At 50.0% G+C, this 16,384-nt stretch overlaps 1 protein-coding gene across 1 annotated transcript; it reads right to left on the bottom strand.

Moving 5' to 3' along the window:
* Positions 1 to 265: 265 nt before the first annotated feature.
* NEUROG1 (neurogenin 1) lies at positions 266 to 1,015 on the bottom strand. Its single transcript, XM_049786785.1, has one exon. It carries the CDS (start codon positions 1,013 to 1,015, stop codon positions 266 to 268), a length of 750 nt encoding a protein of 249 aa, XP_049642742.1.
* Positions 1,016 to 16,384: the final 15,369 nt, after the last annotated feature.

The following is a 16,384-nucleotide window of genomic DNA, read 5'->3' as shown; positions in this document are numbered from 1 at the left end:
TGGAGTTCAGAAAGTGCAAAAGGAAAGGCCGTCTAGGGGCGGGCTGGAGGGGCCCGGGGTTGAGGACTGGAGAAACAAACCGAGGGGCAGCCAAGGCGAGTTGAGGGCACAGCGGCCTAACCAGCGGCTCAGGTATTACCCACCTTCCCAATCCTTTACCCATCCCACCCCCGCTTTCTCCTTCTGAACTAGGGGCCAGGAGGCCAAAGCTGGGAACCCATCTACTGTCCTTTTACAGGGGAAGAAATAGCGGGTCCAGAAGAACCTAATACGGGATGAAGCAGGGCGTCGTCGTGTGGAGCAAGTCTTTGGGCAGGCCTGGGAAAGAAAACAGGGGGTCACCCGGGCCATAGGCGAAATCTTCGGAGGCGGCAGGGCTACAGGGATCAGAAAGTGGCGAGGCATTGGCGGCGCCGGGAGAGGAGGCGGCCCCCGAACCCCAGGATTCGGCATCGCTGGTGGGACTCGAGGGTGCGGGCAGGCAGGGGGTGCACTGCGGCGGCAGGAGGCGCTCCCGGGCTCCGCTCCCGGGCAAGCCCTGGTCTGCCAGGCGCAGCGTCTCGGCCAGCGCCCAGATGTAGTTGTAGGCGAAGCGCAGCGTCTCGATCTTGGTGAGCTTGGTGTCGTCCGGGAAGGAGGGCAGCACGCTGCGCAGCGCGTCCAGCGCCGCGTTCAAGTTGTGCATGCGGTTGCGCTCGCGGTCGTTGGCCTTGACGCGCCTGCTCCTGCGCAGCGAGTGGAGCAGCGCCTCGGAGCGCACTCGGGCTCGACCCCGGCGCCGCCGCCGCTCCTGCTCCTCATCCTGCGTCCCGGGCACCACGTCGGGCTTCTGGGGCAAGCCGGGGGCCCCACCGTGGGCAGGCGCGGGCGTCCCGGAGACGGAGGCTGGAGGGTGAAGTCTGATACAGTCCTCCTCGTCGGTGATGAAGCCCGACAGGTCGCTGGCGCTGCTGCTGGCGCTGCTACTGCTGGAGCCGTCGAGGTCCGAGAGGCACGTCTCCAGAGAGCCTGGCATCTTGGCAGGCCCGACGGGAGGGACTCTCGAGAGACGCAGGCTGCGGGGTAAGGGCTGCTGGGGGTGCAAGGGGGCACTTACGTGTGCAAACGGCCTGAAGGGGCTGCTATTCTGTGCCCGCTTGGGGCGCGTAAAGCCTGGAGGGCGCAAGGGCGCACCGGGGACCTTGGCCTCGCCACGCCTCGCCTCGCCTCGCCTCGCCTGCACCGCACACGCGGCCTGCCGGTCTCCCGAGTGATCTCGCCAGCGATCAGATCAGCTCGTGTGAGCACCGAGTGAGGCACACGACCGACCGGCCTCAGGACCCCCTTAAGTACGCGGCGCAACAATGGGCGCGCCCCCCACCCCTCGCGCGCTCGCCACCTCCGCCCCCGAGGCAGCCCCCGTGAATGGAGCGAGGCGGCAGGTCAGCCCCGTGCGGCGCCCCGGTATTTGCATAATGTATGCTCGCGGGGGGCCGCCCCCGCCTCTCCCCCCCCCCCCGCCCGGAGCGTGCCCGTAATTACCGCGGGCCAATCAGCGGCCGTGCGCGCGCGGGGCCCCGGGAGCCGGAGACCCTGGCTAAGCCGACGGGGGCGTCTCCGGGCGGCGAGGGAGACGGAGGCGGGGGCGGCCGGCGATTAAGCGGCCCAGGCACGCTCCTCCCGGGGAGGGGCCGGGTGCCAGTCGCTGGGGTGGGACGGGAAGGCGGGGCGCCGGCTGGAGAGGGAGTGTGAGCGGCCTGCGGCTCGGCGGCGCGGTTCAGACACTTTGCAACCTCCCTCGGTGGTGAGCGTGTGGGAGCTGCGGGGGCAGCGCACGCTGAGCGGTCACTTCGGGGCAGAGGGCATGAGGTCTGACCTCTCGCTGCCTCGCTTTCTCCATCTGTAGAGTCGGACTTAGGTTTGCACTTAGGTGGTAAGATGAATGTTGCTTGGACACTTGGCATCGCGCAGCTTTTGTAAGCACACGGGTTCGCTAAGCTGAAGCCTGGCGAGGATGGGCATGGAAGTAGAGGGGAAGTGAAAAAGAGTCAAGGAACCCACAGCTTTCCAGGTGGCATCTTGGGTGGTATATTGATCCCACCACCACCACCCGCAACTTCTGGATAGATACACTCCGGGAAGACTACTAGTAAATATAGGATGGAGTAAATTCAGGAGTGCTGACCCCCTTCCCTCAAAGAGCACAACATCTTGCTTCCTTAATGGGGTCCCGGGTTAGCCTTTCCAGCTCATTGAATCTCTAGGACCCAAACGGTCAGCTTCTCCTGTGCGCGCCCTTGGGTTTTCCTGGTCCTCGGGGTGCTGGTGCGTCTGCCCTGTCCGTTTAGGAGGCTCAAGCCCCAAGCAGACACCTCTAGCTTTGTCTCAAAGGAAAATCTCTAAGAAATAGTAGCAGATTCCGGGATAAAACTAAAATGAAGCTGGTTTGGGCAAGTTTCAGCGCTCCTTGGGGGTGCCTTGGCTGTGATGCCCGCTGGAACTTCTGTCTTCAGTGCTGACTGTCAAGGATCCCTCTTCCTTTCTGGAGGGGCGCTGAGTCCACCAGATCTGGCCCTCTGGGTGAATGGGCCCTAGACCCATTCACCCCCTCCATTTCACCTGTGCTCCCTGCTTTGGGGCAAGTGAATATAGTTCTACATAGGGGGGTTTAAGTTTAAGTTAATTGGAAGTTCCTGGATGTGGCGATGATGAGACTAGGAAAGGGGAAAAATGTTGGGGGATAGTCCGCATCTAGATGAACTCAAAGACTTCTGGCATTTGTGTGAACCTGGTGTGTGTGTGTGTGTGTGTGTGTGTGTGTGTGTCCTAATTGTTCTGTTTGCCTGTTTCACTCCGTTTTCTGAAAGTGGTCATAATAAACATTACAATCCTCTGCCTTGCAGAAGTTGCTTCCCTCAAGAAGTTCAGGAGACCAGATGTCCCAAAGCAAGATGTTGGTAGGGCTGGCTTTTTGAGGGGCTCCAAAGAGAACTCCTCTGTGCCCTTGCTTCTTGGTAATCTTGATGCTCATTGATGTATAGCACCACTTAAGTCTCTGCCCCTCAGCATGACTGGGTCTTCTTTTCTGTTTTATAGTTACCTGTCCTTGGATGTAGGCACTCTGATAATCCAAAAGAGTTTCATTAGGAAATGCCTGCCCTCTTGCAACAGGGTTTTTTATTCCAATAAAGTCACTTTTGGTTCTGATTGAACCTTGCTTTTGGGGCTCACTATTCAACACACTTCTGCCCACTCCCCCAAATTCTGTGATCATCTGGTTGGTCACAGGGTAGCACTGTTGAACTGGCCATTTGCCATCTCATGGCTGCCTGGCACTAGTTTTTTTTTTTTTTAATTGGGACTTAAATCAAAACATGACCATCTTTCTTTTACATTTTGGCAATGTGACTTAAGAGTTAGTAATTGCATACTCACCCAACACTTAGGCCCTGAGCTGATCACATTGCAGAGCACATTTGTGTCAGGCAGCATCTTGAATAGGCATGTAAGCAGAAGAGGTGGCCAGGAGCAGAGGAAATAACCTATCCTCACTCTTCTGACTACCTGCTTTCACCTGGCACTCTGACTCCCCAATCCTGTGTTTCAAGAGTAGTCCTTACTGGTTGCACAAAAATTCCATTGTAGGTCTTTTCTTTTCTTTCCTTTTTTGGCTTGACTATAGTCTATGATTTTCTGAATAAAACAAGTTAAATGCTAAACAACTCTGGTTGCCAAAAGCATGGATTAAATATACTATAGGCCATGTTGCCTGCATGTTTGGGGCCATGCATTGCTAGATCCTAGATAACAGGGCTGAAATCCTAGATTATAGAATCCTGTGGTTCCTCCTCTAGACTTAAGCCCTAGAGTTTCATACCAGCATCACTATGGAGATAATTCATTCATTTAGTAAGCATACCTCATCATACGTGGAAAACAGGGCAGATGATAGGAAGGCCTTTTCTTCAGGTTACCCATGGAACATTAGTGGTGACCAGACTAAGGCCAGATCCAGAAATCCTTTTAACTTTATCATAACTTCCTGTCACAATCACCAAATGCACACTGAAAATTTCTATGCATCCTTTTGCCAGTGCTTTGTGGAAAGTCAGGCAAGCTTGAGAGAGGGGCAGTGGCTCAAATTGATGACCCACCACTGAAGAAACTGAATGCTGAGGACCCAGTAAGGAAGTGGATCAGAAAAATATCAAATACTTCATAAAAGGAAATGGGCACCAGGGAAGGTTTTCTGGAAGAAATGAACTTCGAAGATCCAAAGGAATGTAATAGACAATCTAGATAGAAAGGAGCAGGGGCAGCAATGTGGGAGTAGTGTAGGTGAGCTTTCTGTGAGGGTATAATGGAAAGGAGTAAGGGACAGTTGTGGTGGACCTTGGTGGCTTTCCTTCTCTGTTCTTTCTGCCCCTTCTGCTCTTTCTGAGCAAAGCTATCGCAGCTTCCCCAGTGGCACAAAGGCATACAGAGGAAGGGAGGACAAGGATTTGGCCGGTCTCACATCTAGTACCAGGCTAATGCCATGATGCAAGGTTGCCCCTGTGCAAAGAGGGCATGTGCTGTGTATAGGAAGGTTCTTGTGGGTGAACCCAGTCTCTGATACTGTCTCTTTCTGTTCCCAAATGCTGTGAAATCAACCTTGCAGTCAATCTGATCTGCCTGAACTTTCATGGCTCCAGGAGAGCACAGGTAGCAACTTTTACCTGCACATTAGCACCTCCTGCTTATGCTCTTCAAAGTGAACCCCTGAGGCTTTGGATCCCTCCACAGGCTATTCTTGGGCATAGGGCTGAATCCCGAGGGAGTGAGAATGAGATGAAGCTTAGGTTCAGAGCTGGTCATTCAAGCCTCAGAGTTGTCTCTGTGAAAGAAAGGCAAGAAAGCTCATGTGCCTTGTTGCAGGAGATCTATCCTTGCTGGGGAAGATTAAGGTTCCTCCTACTCCACAAGCCCCTTGGAACAGGCACATGGGCACATCTGTGCAGGCCCCAGTTCCTGGAACACAATGGGGTGTGTGTAATAAATCCAAGCTCAGCAGGCGCTGGGGTAGTGAGGGAGGCTGCACCAGGTGTTCTGGCCTCCCAATGTGTGAACCATCCAGCTGCCAATCTGCTGGGATGGGGGCAGGGCAGGAGGGTGGGGCGCAGATGTTCCATGCAGGCTGTTTCAATCAGAAGTTCAAACATTTCTTTTTGTTTGTTTGTTTGTTTTTCGGGCCACACCCTTTTGATGCTCAGGGACTACTCCTGGCTAATGCTCAGAAATTGCCCCTGGCTTGGGGGGACCATATGGGACGTGGGGGATCGAACCGCTGTCCTTCCTTGGCTAGCGCTTGCAAGGCAGACACCTTACCTCTAGCGCCACCTTGCCTGCCCCAGAACATTCAAACATTTCTAACGTGGCTCCACCCCTGTGTTCCTAGCATCAGAATTTCTGGAAATGTGGTCCATGTGCTGAAGACACTATTGACTGATGCCTAGTGTCTATGTTTGCCCCTCATGTTAGAGTAAATGTCTCAGCATCTACCCTCCTATACTGGGCTTGCCTAAGTCCTGTGGTATTTGGACACCATGTTGGGCATATCCTTGTGACAGCTTGGAGGTGCAAATGATGGGAAGGCTGGGCTCCTCCTGCAGCTTTATCTTTCTGACACTTGAGACAAGCAGAAGATCCCTGAAATCCAGGTAAAGGTCAGAAAGTACATGCCTGTCCCAGGCAGCTCTGGAATCTGTCTGACTCTGGACTCCTGCCTTTGGATGCAGCCGGAGAGAGATTCAAGTTTCTGAGGTTCATGGGCTAATGGGAGGGTTCTGGAGAGATGAGAGGGATTGCCTCTGAGGCTTGATAGGGCACTTGAGGTTTCTGGGGTCTTTTTGAGAGCCACAATATTATTTTTAATGAAGAAAGGCCCACATAGAAAATAAAGACACATTAGAAAGGTTTATATGTAATACATTAATATAACCAACACAAAAATACAAAAATAATTTCAGGATTTTAAAAACAGTCGAATGCTACCACCTTCGGGCAAAATGATCCCAGGATGAATGGGATTTATATTTGTGGCTGAAGGTCTGTCTCTAACTCTGTGATCATATCTCTGTCACCATGTGTGTGACTTATTTGGTGAGTGTCCATATTCGTCAGGCACTTTGTGGCTGTGAGCTGAGTCAATGGCCCCCTCGCCATTCTCCCTTGTAGTTGTAACAGGTTCATAAGCCTGAGGTTGGACATCTTTTAGAGAGGCTGTAGACAAAAAAGAGGTTGAAATGTTTATGATAATTACAAGTGCTAAATGTAATTAAGGAAGTGGGAGGAAGAGAGACACCATTATGTCTCCTATCATTCCCCCTAAATTGTATCAGCTGAGAGTGTTCATTCCACATCCACTCTATTCTGATTAATATTAATTTCAAGAGTCCTGTAGCATTTCACATAGCTTTGAATTTTGTGGAGAACAGCCTTTTCTTTTCTTTTCTTTTCTTTTCTTTTTAAGGCATATACAGAAACTCTCAGCTGCAGCTTGTGGTTGGAGAGGTGAATGATGTGGGCTCCCTGTCCACTGTGATGAATTTGGGGATCTTTGCACAAAGTAAAGGTGTTCAGAGACAACCCTTTTTTTTTCCCCCTCAAGACTGCACAGCTTTCATAATCACTTTTCTTTTGAAAGCTACCTGGGAGGAAGGATAGCATTGGTTTTGTGGGTGGCATTTTGGAAAGAAAATGTAATCTTTTTAGAAAGGAAAACAAAAACAAGAAGAAGGTGTGGTTACTCAAGAAGGGATGAAGGATGGTGCTGGACACAGAGGCTCACTGTGCTCCTTTCAGTCCATTAAATACACCCGCAGATATGATATGCGTTTCCATCGAAGAGAAGCAGGGTGGGGTTGGGGGAATGGAAAGAAGAAACAATTCCCTATTTTCTTTACTGATGACCCATGACAGTTGTGGAAGGAGGGGCCCTGGAGAGGGGGGAAACAAGGCAGGAGGGGGGAAACAGAGGGGTCTTTCAGTGATAGAGCAAGGAAAATGGCAAATTATCCATGGTTTCCAGAAATCCGTGGAGGCCCCCTCAGCCCCTGCCCTGCTAAATACAGTGCCGGCTGTATGCATTTCCCACCTCAGAGATGTCGTTTTGAATATTCCGCGGCATTGTGTACTGATGTGTGTTGTGTACAATCTGCCTATGCATGAGATGCTTCCTGGCCTCTCCTGGAGGCGCTTGCAAATCTTCTATATTCTATCCTGCTGCTGCGAGAAATGTCTTCCAGACACACCTTCTTTCCACCAGCCTTTTTAGCTCTGGTTGGAATTTGTCAACCTCAACTGGGGATGTGTGTTTGTATGTGTGTGTGTGGTGAAAACATGTGTTTAGGTTGAGCTTTCCCAAGGTTTGAAGTGCTTTTTCGATCTGGACCAGTCTTGGGTGAAACAATGTCCTTTTTGTGCCCACAGTAAAGTGGGGGATGCGAAGGGGTGTGCATACTTGTGTAGAGAGGGCCCAGGAGGGTGCAGGCAGAAAAAAAGGGTGCCCCCAACTCACCCCCTCCTGGAATCGTTGTCACATCAGCTGCTTGAGGCTATGAATTAATCTGGAATCTCCTTCAAAGCCCCGAATTTTGCTTTCCTAGATTTTTTGAAGTTAAACCCGGGCTCAGATCAAACAACAACATAACCTCGCTGCTGTGGCCGCCTCCAGATGTAGGTCCCAAATCCAAGGGGCACCTGCCACATTGCTAAAGTCCCCGTGAGCAGCTTCATTTTTGTCTACTTGGTGTTTTTGAATTCTTAAGAACCTCTTTAGTGGAGATTAAAAACACCCTCCCACCCCCAGATGCGGTGGGTCAAGTGTGGGAAAACTGTGTGAGGGTGTTTTCTTTTGTGGGTACAAAAGAAGTGGCAGTGAAATGTATCCTAATGGAATTTCACTATTGGTTTATGGAGAGAGTTCAGAAATAAATGTTGGGACTGTCGAAACAGCTCAAGTGGCTTCCTTGTGCTTTTCTCTCTCTTAAAGCCTGGCTACATAAATTCATGTTGGGTTCGGACACAAATGCATTTTGTTTGTAGTAATTAAAATGTTTTAATGAGACAACCATAAAATCCACCATTAATTATTTTATTTCAAACACTTCTGCCTTCTTTTGAACCAGGTCTATTTAGCAATAGTTTAGAGAGTAGCCTGCAGTTTTATTCTTTCCTCTGCATTATACACAGGAGTGGAGAAGTCATTTATAAATAATTACACAATGTTTTGGGTCTTTGGGCTTGTATAATATATCAAAGCGATTAGTACACTTATTGTTCCATTGTAAATGCGTTTTTTCTCCTTTCAGTTTCACTTGCCTTGTCTTCCAGCTAAACCTTTTTCTCGAAATCTTTTGTCTTCTTCATTCTTTTTGCTTGTTACAGTCCAGGGGCATTCTTCTTATTCAAACAGTCGCAGCAGGGGCAAAGAAAGCGACTTCGGCCGCATCTTAAGTTTTACCATAACTTTCTGGCATTTTCTTTTCTTCCACTTTTCCCAGACTACCTAGGGGCAATGAAGAATTATAACATACATGAATTATTGGTACTCCCCTCGAGTTAAAGGGGAAAGAAAGTGCCTCATTTTCTATACCCCCAAGGGACCTAGCGAGCGGCCGGCCGCTCAACAACGTATTTATCACTTTGCATCTCTTTGGGACGCCGCCTGCGCCCCCTAACCCTCGCTGCCCAGGGTTAGCTTGGCCGCACCTCACCCCCCCCCCTTCCCCCAGAGCCGGCATTTTTTCCCGTGTTACTTTTATGGAGCCACAAATAAAGGCTGGAAGAAGAGAGTCTCCTCCCGAGCCATGTGCAGACTCTGGCACCTCCAGGCTGAGCGGAGCGAGCGAGCGGCTGGCGCGGGGAGGGGTGCGGGGGCGCTCGCCGCTGGAGCCCCGTGATCGGATTAGCGCGGCACGAGAGGCGATTGCGCCCCGTCCCCCCCAGCCACGTGAGGAGAGAATCTGCGTGCTGCGTGCACCGTCTTTACCAAACTCCTTCTCGTCGTTGGCACAACCTCGCGACCACTTTGGCACGCGGGCGAGCCTGGCGCGCAATTGCGCGTGGGGGCGCGCGCCAGGATCCCCGGGTGTAAGAGTGATAAGGCTCATTTCAGGGATTCTGGGGAGCTTGGATCTGTGCAGGGGGGTGTCTGGGGACTCAGGCAGGCAAGATTGGGAAACTTCTGCCTGGCAAAGTAAGGACCAGAACGAGAGGGGTGGGGGCAATAGAGGCACACCAGCGTGGACAGAAAAAAAACGAGGCGTTTCATGGATAAAAACGAACTGCGGAGCTGGAGCCCAGATATTATTCTCCGGGGCGTTTGCTGAGCCCCCCGAGGGCGTCTGTCCCCGGGACCCCTCCCCGCCATCCCCCGCCTTGCCCGAGGAGCACGTCGCAATCTGTCGGGACCTGGGCGCATTTCCATAGGCAGGGCGGCGCCGGGCGCTCGGCTGTGCTGAATGGCCCTCGCGGGCGGGCGGCGCGCACGGCCCGCGGCCTCGGCTGGATTTGGCCACATTTGCATAGCAGGTGCTGATGCTCGTCCATTCTTACTTAAAGAAGTTTTAATATGGGATAAATTACCAGGAATTAGGAGCAGGCGTGGGCGGGAATAAAGGGACCGTGTCTGACGGCTTCTTGCCGCCTCCTGGCTCGGAAGGAAGAGGAGAGGGGAGGAGAGAAAAGATGAAGTGCGAGCCGGTTTTAAAAGTCATCTCCTCCATAAACTGCCAGCTCCCCCCCCGACCCCCACTCCATCCCGGGGAGAGTAAAAGGGGGGGGGGGGAGCAAAGAGAATGCAGGGGAGGACTTGAAGCAACTTGATTTTAGAATCTGGTTTGCCACGAGTAAAGCGATCATCTCAGGAATAGTAATACGATTAGCGCTTCGGAGATCTTTGAGTCAGAAAGTCTGGTGGAGTTTAAAATGTTAATCCTGACCCTAATCCTCGCCCCCTTGGCAGAGTGGAAGTGCAGCGCTGCAGAGTTGGTTTTCGTCCTTTACTCTGAAAAAATAAAACAAAAAACAAAAAACAAAAAAAAACAAAAAACACAAGGAGCCATTTCTTGGCAACAAGGAGAGGGTTTTTGGCCTGAGCTCCACCATCTCTGGGTTCCAACCTCTTCCAGGGATCCCACCCTAGGATCCTTCGGTTTGCAGTTTCACAAACGGAAATTTAGAAAGGGGGGTCCTGAAGAAGTAGGGATTGGCCCACCTGTCACCCAGTCCCTTTCAAGCCGACCTAGTGTCCGCTTTACAGGCAATATCCAGGTTTTAGGTTTTTAGGGTGTTTGGGAGACTGAAAAGAAAAAATGACATCAGACTGTAGCCTGCCAGCTTGTGGGTTTGCTTGCCATCTTCTTGGGAGAAATGCCTGGAATTTGGGGCTCTTAAAAGGGGCCACCGTGAATAAAGGGTGGAGTCTGGCATGAGAACTGCTGCTAGGGAGTTCCCCACCCCAAGATGCTATCAGACACAATGTCAAACATGCTTTCAAATAGCATGGGACAGCAGGCAGCCTGCACTCCCCTTTCCCCCAGGGGACAGACACCAACACTCTGACCGCCTTTTGCACTCTGGCTAAAAGTCTTTCTTAACTCCCTTGGGTCCCACACTGCCTTTTGGAGCTCTGTAATCTCTGGCCCTCTCTTCTGGCCGAGTTTGTTCCCACTTTGGGCTGGGGAACACCTGGGATCTACAGACAGGCCACTAGCTTGCCTCAAGTGCTTCCCAACACCCTCACTGTTCCTGGAAGGCAGTTTGAGGTGCCCAAAGGGACCATATGGTTTGGAGTGAGAGCCTCAGAGTCCACAGACAATGGGGAAGTGAGAGGCCCAGGTCAGTGGCGGAGCTCACATGGCTGCAAACCTCTCTTTCAGCCTAATGAAGCTGTTGTCTGGGGGTAATGATGCAAATGCCCCAGCTCTTTCTCACCACGATAGTCTAGAACGTGATTTGTCATACAATCTGAATCTTTGGGAGGACTTTAGACAGAACCTCCCCCAAAGATGGAGATGAGCCATATGTGCACTTTGCATCTGAAGTGAGGGTGGGGGTGGCCGGGAGGACTTCCCAGGAAGACCTGGTTCTGACAGCAGGAGGAAGGGGTCCCCAAGAGTGCTGTGTTGTGGGTCCCGAGGGGCCCACAAGTGTGTGCAGCTGCAGTATCTGATGATGGATCAGGTGTGTGTGTGTGTGTGTGTGTGCCTGTGTGTGTGTGTGTGTGTGTGTGTGTGTGTAAAACAGTGGGGTAGACCTGGATATTGCATGTAGGGATTCCTTTTTTCCTCTGCTGCATGCTGAGGACCGAGACAAGATCATTCTGGGTGGGATGTTCACTTGGTGACAGTGTCTAGGCTTCTCTGCCTCATGCCCAGCTGAATCTCTTTGGGACTGAAATGGATTCTGTAGTATTGTGAAGCAGAAATAGTGTAAGAGAAGCAGGGACAAGGGGACATCCTGGGGCAAATAGGGAGAGGACAGAAAGAAGGCCAACAGGGAGGGTGAGAAGCCCTTCCACTGTAAGCTTGGTGAAGGCCATGCCTGCTTCTGACAGGAAGGGAGGCAACTCTGCACTGCACCTTTAGCCCAGACACTGTGTATCCCCTCGCTGTTAGGGACCAGAAATATATTTCTCCTGGTGATTTAATAGCATGTTGGGGGTTTGTTTTAGGGGCCATACCCAGGAGTGGTCAGTGACTTCTCCCAGCTGTCTATTTGGGGATTTGCTTCCAGTGATGCTCAGAAGAACTTGTGGTGCTGGGGATAAAACCCAGACCTCCTTCATGAAAAGAATGTACCCTAGCCCTTTGAGCCACCCCTCAACCTGAGAAGCACTTTCATGCTGGGTGCAGTAGAAAAGCACTAGTGGCCCCATGTGCCCCTTAGAGAAGTGGCAGTGAGTGTGGGGTGTAGGAGCTGTGGGTTGGAGGCTGTTCTGGAGCAGGAACAGGGGACTCATCACAACACACTCATCTCTGCCCATGGACCGACCTGGCCTTTCCTCTCTGCCCTGTTCTTGTCTATGCCTCTGCTGGCACTGGGCCTGTCTACCCAGCATAGCTGATACTCAAGGGAGTGGCAAGGATTTTTCTTGGATGCTAGGTATTGATATATTATATCTCTTTGCATGTGTGCAGTTCACATACGTGTGTGCATGGGCACAGTCCTTCAGTCCCTGTAGGTGAGAGGCAAGTGGGGAGTTGGGTTGCACTCATCTGTGGCATTACTCCACCTCTTGAAACCTGAGAGCTGGCCCATGAGTTGGCTCCATAGCCCCCACCTCTGCCTGCAGAGGGGCTTGCTGGTGGGTATCTGGACATCTGGACACTTAACTCTGTGGTGGCATAAACTTGAGGAAACACAGTGAAGGTGGGTTGAAAGATTGAGGTGCAGTGATTACTCAGCTAGCTAATGTGCAGATAGAAGCCCTGGCAATACCTTCTTGTCTGCTCCTCCCTCTGACATAGGTAAGTGTTTACCAAGCTCTGCCAGAACCTTGGCCACATGATATTCTTTCTGCTGCCACAGACGCCAGGGTCTCTTCTCCACTGAGGCGTGTGTGTGTGTTGGGCGGGGGGAGTTACTGTGGTGACAACAAGACTTCTTAAAGCTCAAGCCACAAGCTGCTCACCGCAACACCTGTTACCACTGAGAAGTGCGTCCTGTTACCACTGGGAGGGGGGAGTTGGTGGACTGGGAACTGGGAGGAGCTACTTCAATCTGGGGTGCAAGTGTGGGGAAACCCCTGGGACTGGATTGCCTACCAGTTGGAGAAAACTTAGTTTAGAAAAATGGAGAGCTAGGGTCGGGGATAAGGCTTCCTGGTGGGGCACCCATCTATAGGCAAGAGGCCCTGGGTTTGATCTTCCAGCGCAGCAGAAAAGAAAAAAGATCAGGTAAGTAAGACTATTAGTTAAATACCCCAGTCTTCTCTCTTGTGTTAACAAATTTTTCTCAGATGCCCATGTATGGCAGTGGGTTTATGCAGGGTACATATATCCAGTGCTAGACCCTCTTTAATCCTCGACTCCATCATCATTACTTGTACTATTTGTGGACAGTTTTTGTGAGGGGATGCATGGAGCTACACTCTCACTCTGTGATTTTATCAAACTCACAAGCCTTTATGTTGTAAACTCGTCTCTGCCTTTTGAATGTGAAGAACTAAAGGAACAAGAAGAGCAAGACTCAAGTCCGCAGAAGCTTATGCATCTAGGGGATTGGGCCCCAGGTTATTAGGCTTTGGTACCCATGATGCCAACTCATGCCATTCTCCTTCTGCCCCTTTCTTTATGTGACACCTTTTCTGCTGCCAGCTTCATGGAGCACTGGGGACTTAGGAAACCGCAGCCCCTCTCTGTGGGAAGGCAGCTGAAACAGGTGCAGCAGGTAGCTCTGTGGGAGAAGGTGGGAACTGATCTGCTGACTGCCTGCTCCTAGGAGTAAGAGCTGGGGCCATGGCATAGGGGACACTGTTGGGCTTGACACTGGTTTCTTGTTTTATTGGCGAGAATTGAGAGAGCTCCAGAGATTCACTCTGCTGCTTTGAAAAAAAATCCTTCTCTTCTCAATCACCACAAAAATCTGTAACTCAAAAGGAGTGATGAGGGTTGAAGAGGATTGATAGTGTCAGAGGAGGAGCTGCTGACTCTCCTGGCTGTCAGCATTAGCCCTCTTTCTTCTCTGCTGCTCTGCACTGTACTGGGAGTGAAGGCAATGGTTTCTCTGAGCGATGAAGGCCATTCTCTCTGCTTGTTTCTAATAATGTTCATGGACCTGAGTTGGACCCTGAACTGCTTGGTTAAATTTTTTTTCAGGAAGGGCACAACTGGGGTGCTCAGAGCTTATTCCTGAGTCTTGACTCAGGGATCACTTCTGGTGGGCTTGGGTGACTATATGGGATGCTGGGGATTGAACCCACGTTGGCTTCATGCAAGTCAGGCGCCCTATCCATTATACTATACTCCATCCCCAAACCTTCTTACGTTTTTTTTGGGATATTTTATTCTTCATTTAAAATCTTAATTTTTTAATTAAAATTCTGTGGCTTCTAGTATTATTAATGGTTTCTCATGCACACAGTTCCAATAGCATGCCCTGGCTTCTTGTCTGTTTCTCTGAAAACAGACTATCTCTAGATTATGTTTCTTGGTTCAGTATTATTCATTCAATTCATGAAGTTATTTGTGGTCATTATGTTCGTCTGATTTTTTCCTAGGCAAGAGATTCGTAAACTTCTTTGCTTAAACCCTCCAAATGTTTCCCTTTTCAATTAGAATAAACATGCTTCTGACTCTTTACTTCACATTCTCTTCTCTTGCTGCCCTGAGTGGTGTCTTCTCACTAGTTCCTTTATCCTTGAACTCTCATCCATCAGCACTGTCAATCACAGCACTGCTGTTTACATTTGGTACCTTTTATACTCCTCAGGACTTTTCACTGCCTGTTCTTTCTACCTGACGTGCCCCCTACAACCAGTTCTCGCTCCTTCTGAGAGGACCTATGGCCCTCTCATCACATTACTATCATCATCATTACTATTACCTTCATCACATTACTATCCCCACCAGCCTAAATCTGTGCACACTTACCTATTTATTTGACTTAAAAGTTCCATGGGGGGTAGGAGGAGTGGAGTGATAGCACAGCAGAAGGGCGTTTGCCTTGCAAGTGGCCAGCCCAGGATGGACTCTGGTTCAATTCTCGGCATCCCATATGGTCCCCTGAGCCTGCCAGGAGTCTCCTCTGAGAGCCACCAGGTGTGATCTCCAAAAACCAAAAAAAAAAAAAAAGTTTCATGTGGGGACAGTGTCCTGCCTTCCAATGTCTGGAGTTGTGTTCACCCTGACAGTGGACAGAATTAGAGAGGATTCAACTTGTTGTTTTTTTTTTTTTGGTCACACCCGGCAGCACTCAGGGGTTACTCCTGGCTCTATGCTCAGAAATCACTCCTGGCAGGCTCAGGGGACCATATGGGATGCTGGGATTCAAACCAACAATCTTTTGCATACATGGCAAACTCCTTACCTCCATGCTATCTCTCCAGCCTCTCAACTTTTGAGATTTCATTCACCCAGCATTTATGGAGTGCCTCTCAGATGTGGTCAATCCCCCTGCAGTACTAGGAAGCATAAAAAAACCTAATGGAGCTGGCTTTCTAGCATTTACATTGTAACAGGAAAAGAGACCACAGTTGAAAATTGGTAAATCCCTAAGATAACTGCATAAACAAGTGCTGCTGTGGAGAAAACAGAGAAACTGATTCAGTTGAGGTGGCAAAGAAGAAATGTAAGGAGATGACCTGGAAGCTAAGATTTGAGGGATGAGAAGGTGGCAACCAAAGAGAGATGAAGAGGGAAAGCATTCCAGCTAGAGCATCCAGTCAGAGGCCCCCACAAATGTAGACCCTGGAGCAGGAAAAAGCATTGTGGCATGTGAAAAGCTGATGCAGAGCAGTGTGTGTGTGTGTGTGTGTGTGTGTGTGTGTGTGTGTGCGCGTGTGTGTGTGCGAGAGAGACACAGAGAGAGAGAGAAAGTGAGAGAGAGAAAGAGAGAGAGGAGGGGGAGAGAACATGTGCATTAAGGAAGCCTTCAGTATTGAGGTGTAGACCACTTTGGACAGATGATGCATAAAAACATCACAAGAATAGGAACACTATCTACCAAAGCTTATCATGCACCTCTCATGTTCTAGTCTGACATCAGTTCAGTTCTCACATAAAATCCATGGTGTTGTATACTGTTTCTGTCTCAGCAGAAACTCAGATGAGTGAAAACTGTTTCAGAGGGCATGCGGCCAGTCAGTGGTGAACTTGGTCTTTGCCTATGTCGCATGCAAGAGCTCAACTTTATAATCAACTAGTACATTCTGTCTCCCAGAAAGCCAGCACAAATTGCTACACAGAAAAGGACAGAGGAAGGGGGCTGCTGGAGCATCACGTAGACGTGTGGACAATCATGGGGGTGAAAAGTTATCATTGAAGTGGTATCCTAGGCTCAATAGTTTATTATTATATTACTATAATTATATTTTTATTGTAATTATATTAATTATTATTATATTATTATTATGGTTCTAGAGTCATACCTGGCAGTGTTCAACATATACTTGGCTGTGTTCAGTAATCAGTCATGTCAGGGCTCGGGGAACATGGCTTGTTCTAGGGACTAAACCCTGTTTATCCACATGCCTGGCGAGCGCCCTACTCTCTGTACAATTTCTCCAGCTGGTTTATTATTCTTGAATAGCTTCCTGCATATCTTCACTTATTAAGGTGGAAAGCAGCGCCACCTGTGGGTAAAAAGGGTGATAGTTGAAGAAAGTTGAAAATGTTATTGAAAGGTTGATAATTCAACAAGT

The sequence above is a fragment of the Suncus etruscus genome, chromosome 14 (assembly GCF_024139225.1).
Source record: "Suncus etruscus isolate mSunEtr1 chromosome 14, mSunEtr1.pri.cur, whole genome shotgun sequence".
Classification (NCBI taxonomy): Eukaryota; Metazoa; Chordata; class Mammalia; order Eulipotyphla; family Soricidae; genus Suncus; species Suncus etruscus.
The sequence above is the reverse complement of the archived record's forward strand: the minus strand, read 5'-3'. Positions and strand labels throughout refer to the sequence as shown.

What these genes read in the sequence shown, in the direction of transcription:
- NEUROG1 (XM_049786785.1), bottom strand. Translation starts at nt 1,015, where the DNA reads ATGCCAGGCTCTCTGGAGACGTGCCTCTCGGACCTCGACGGCTCCAGC.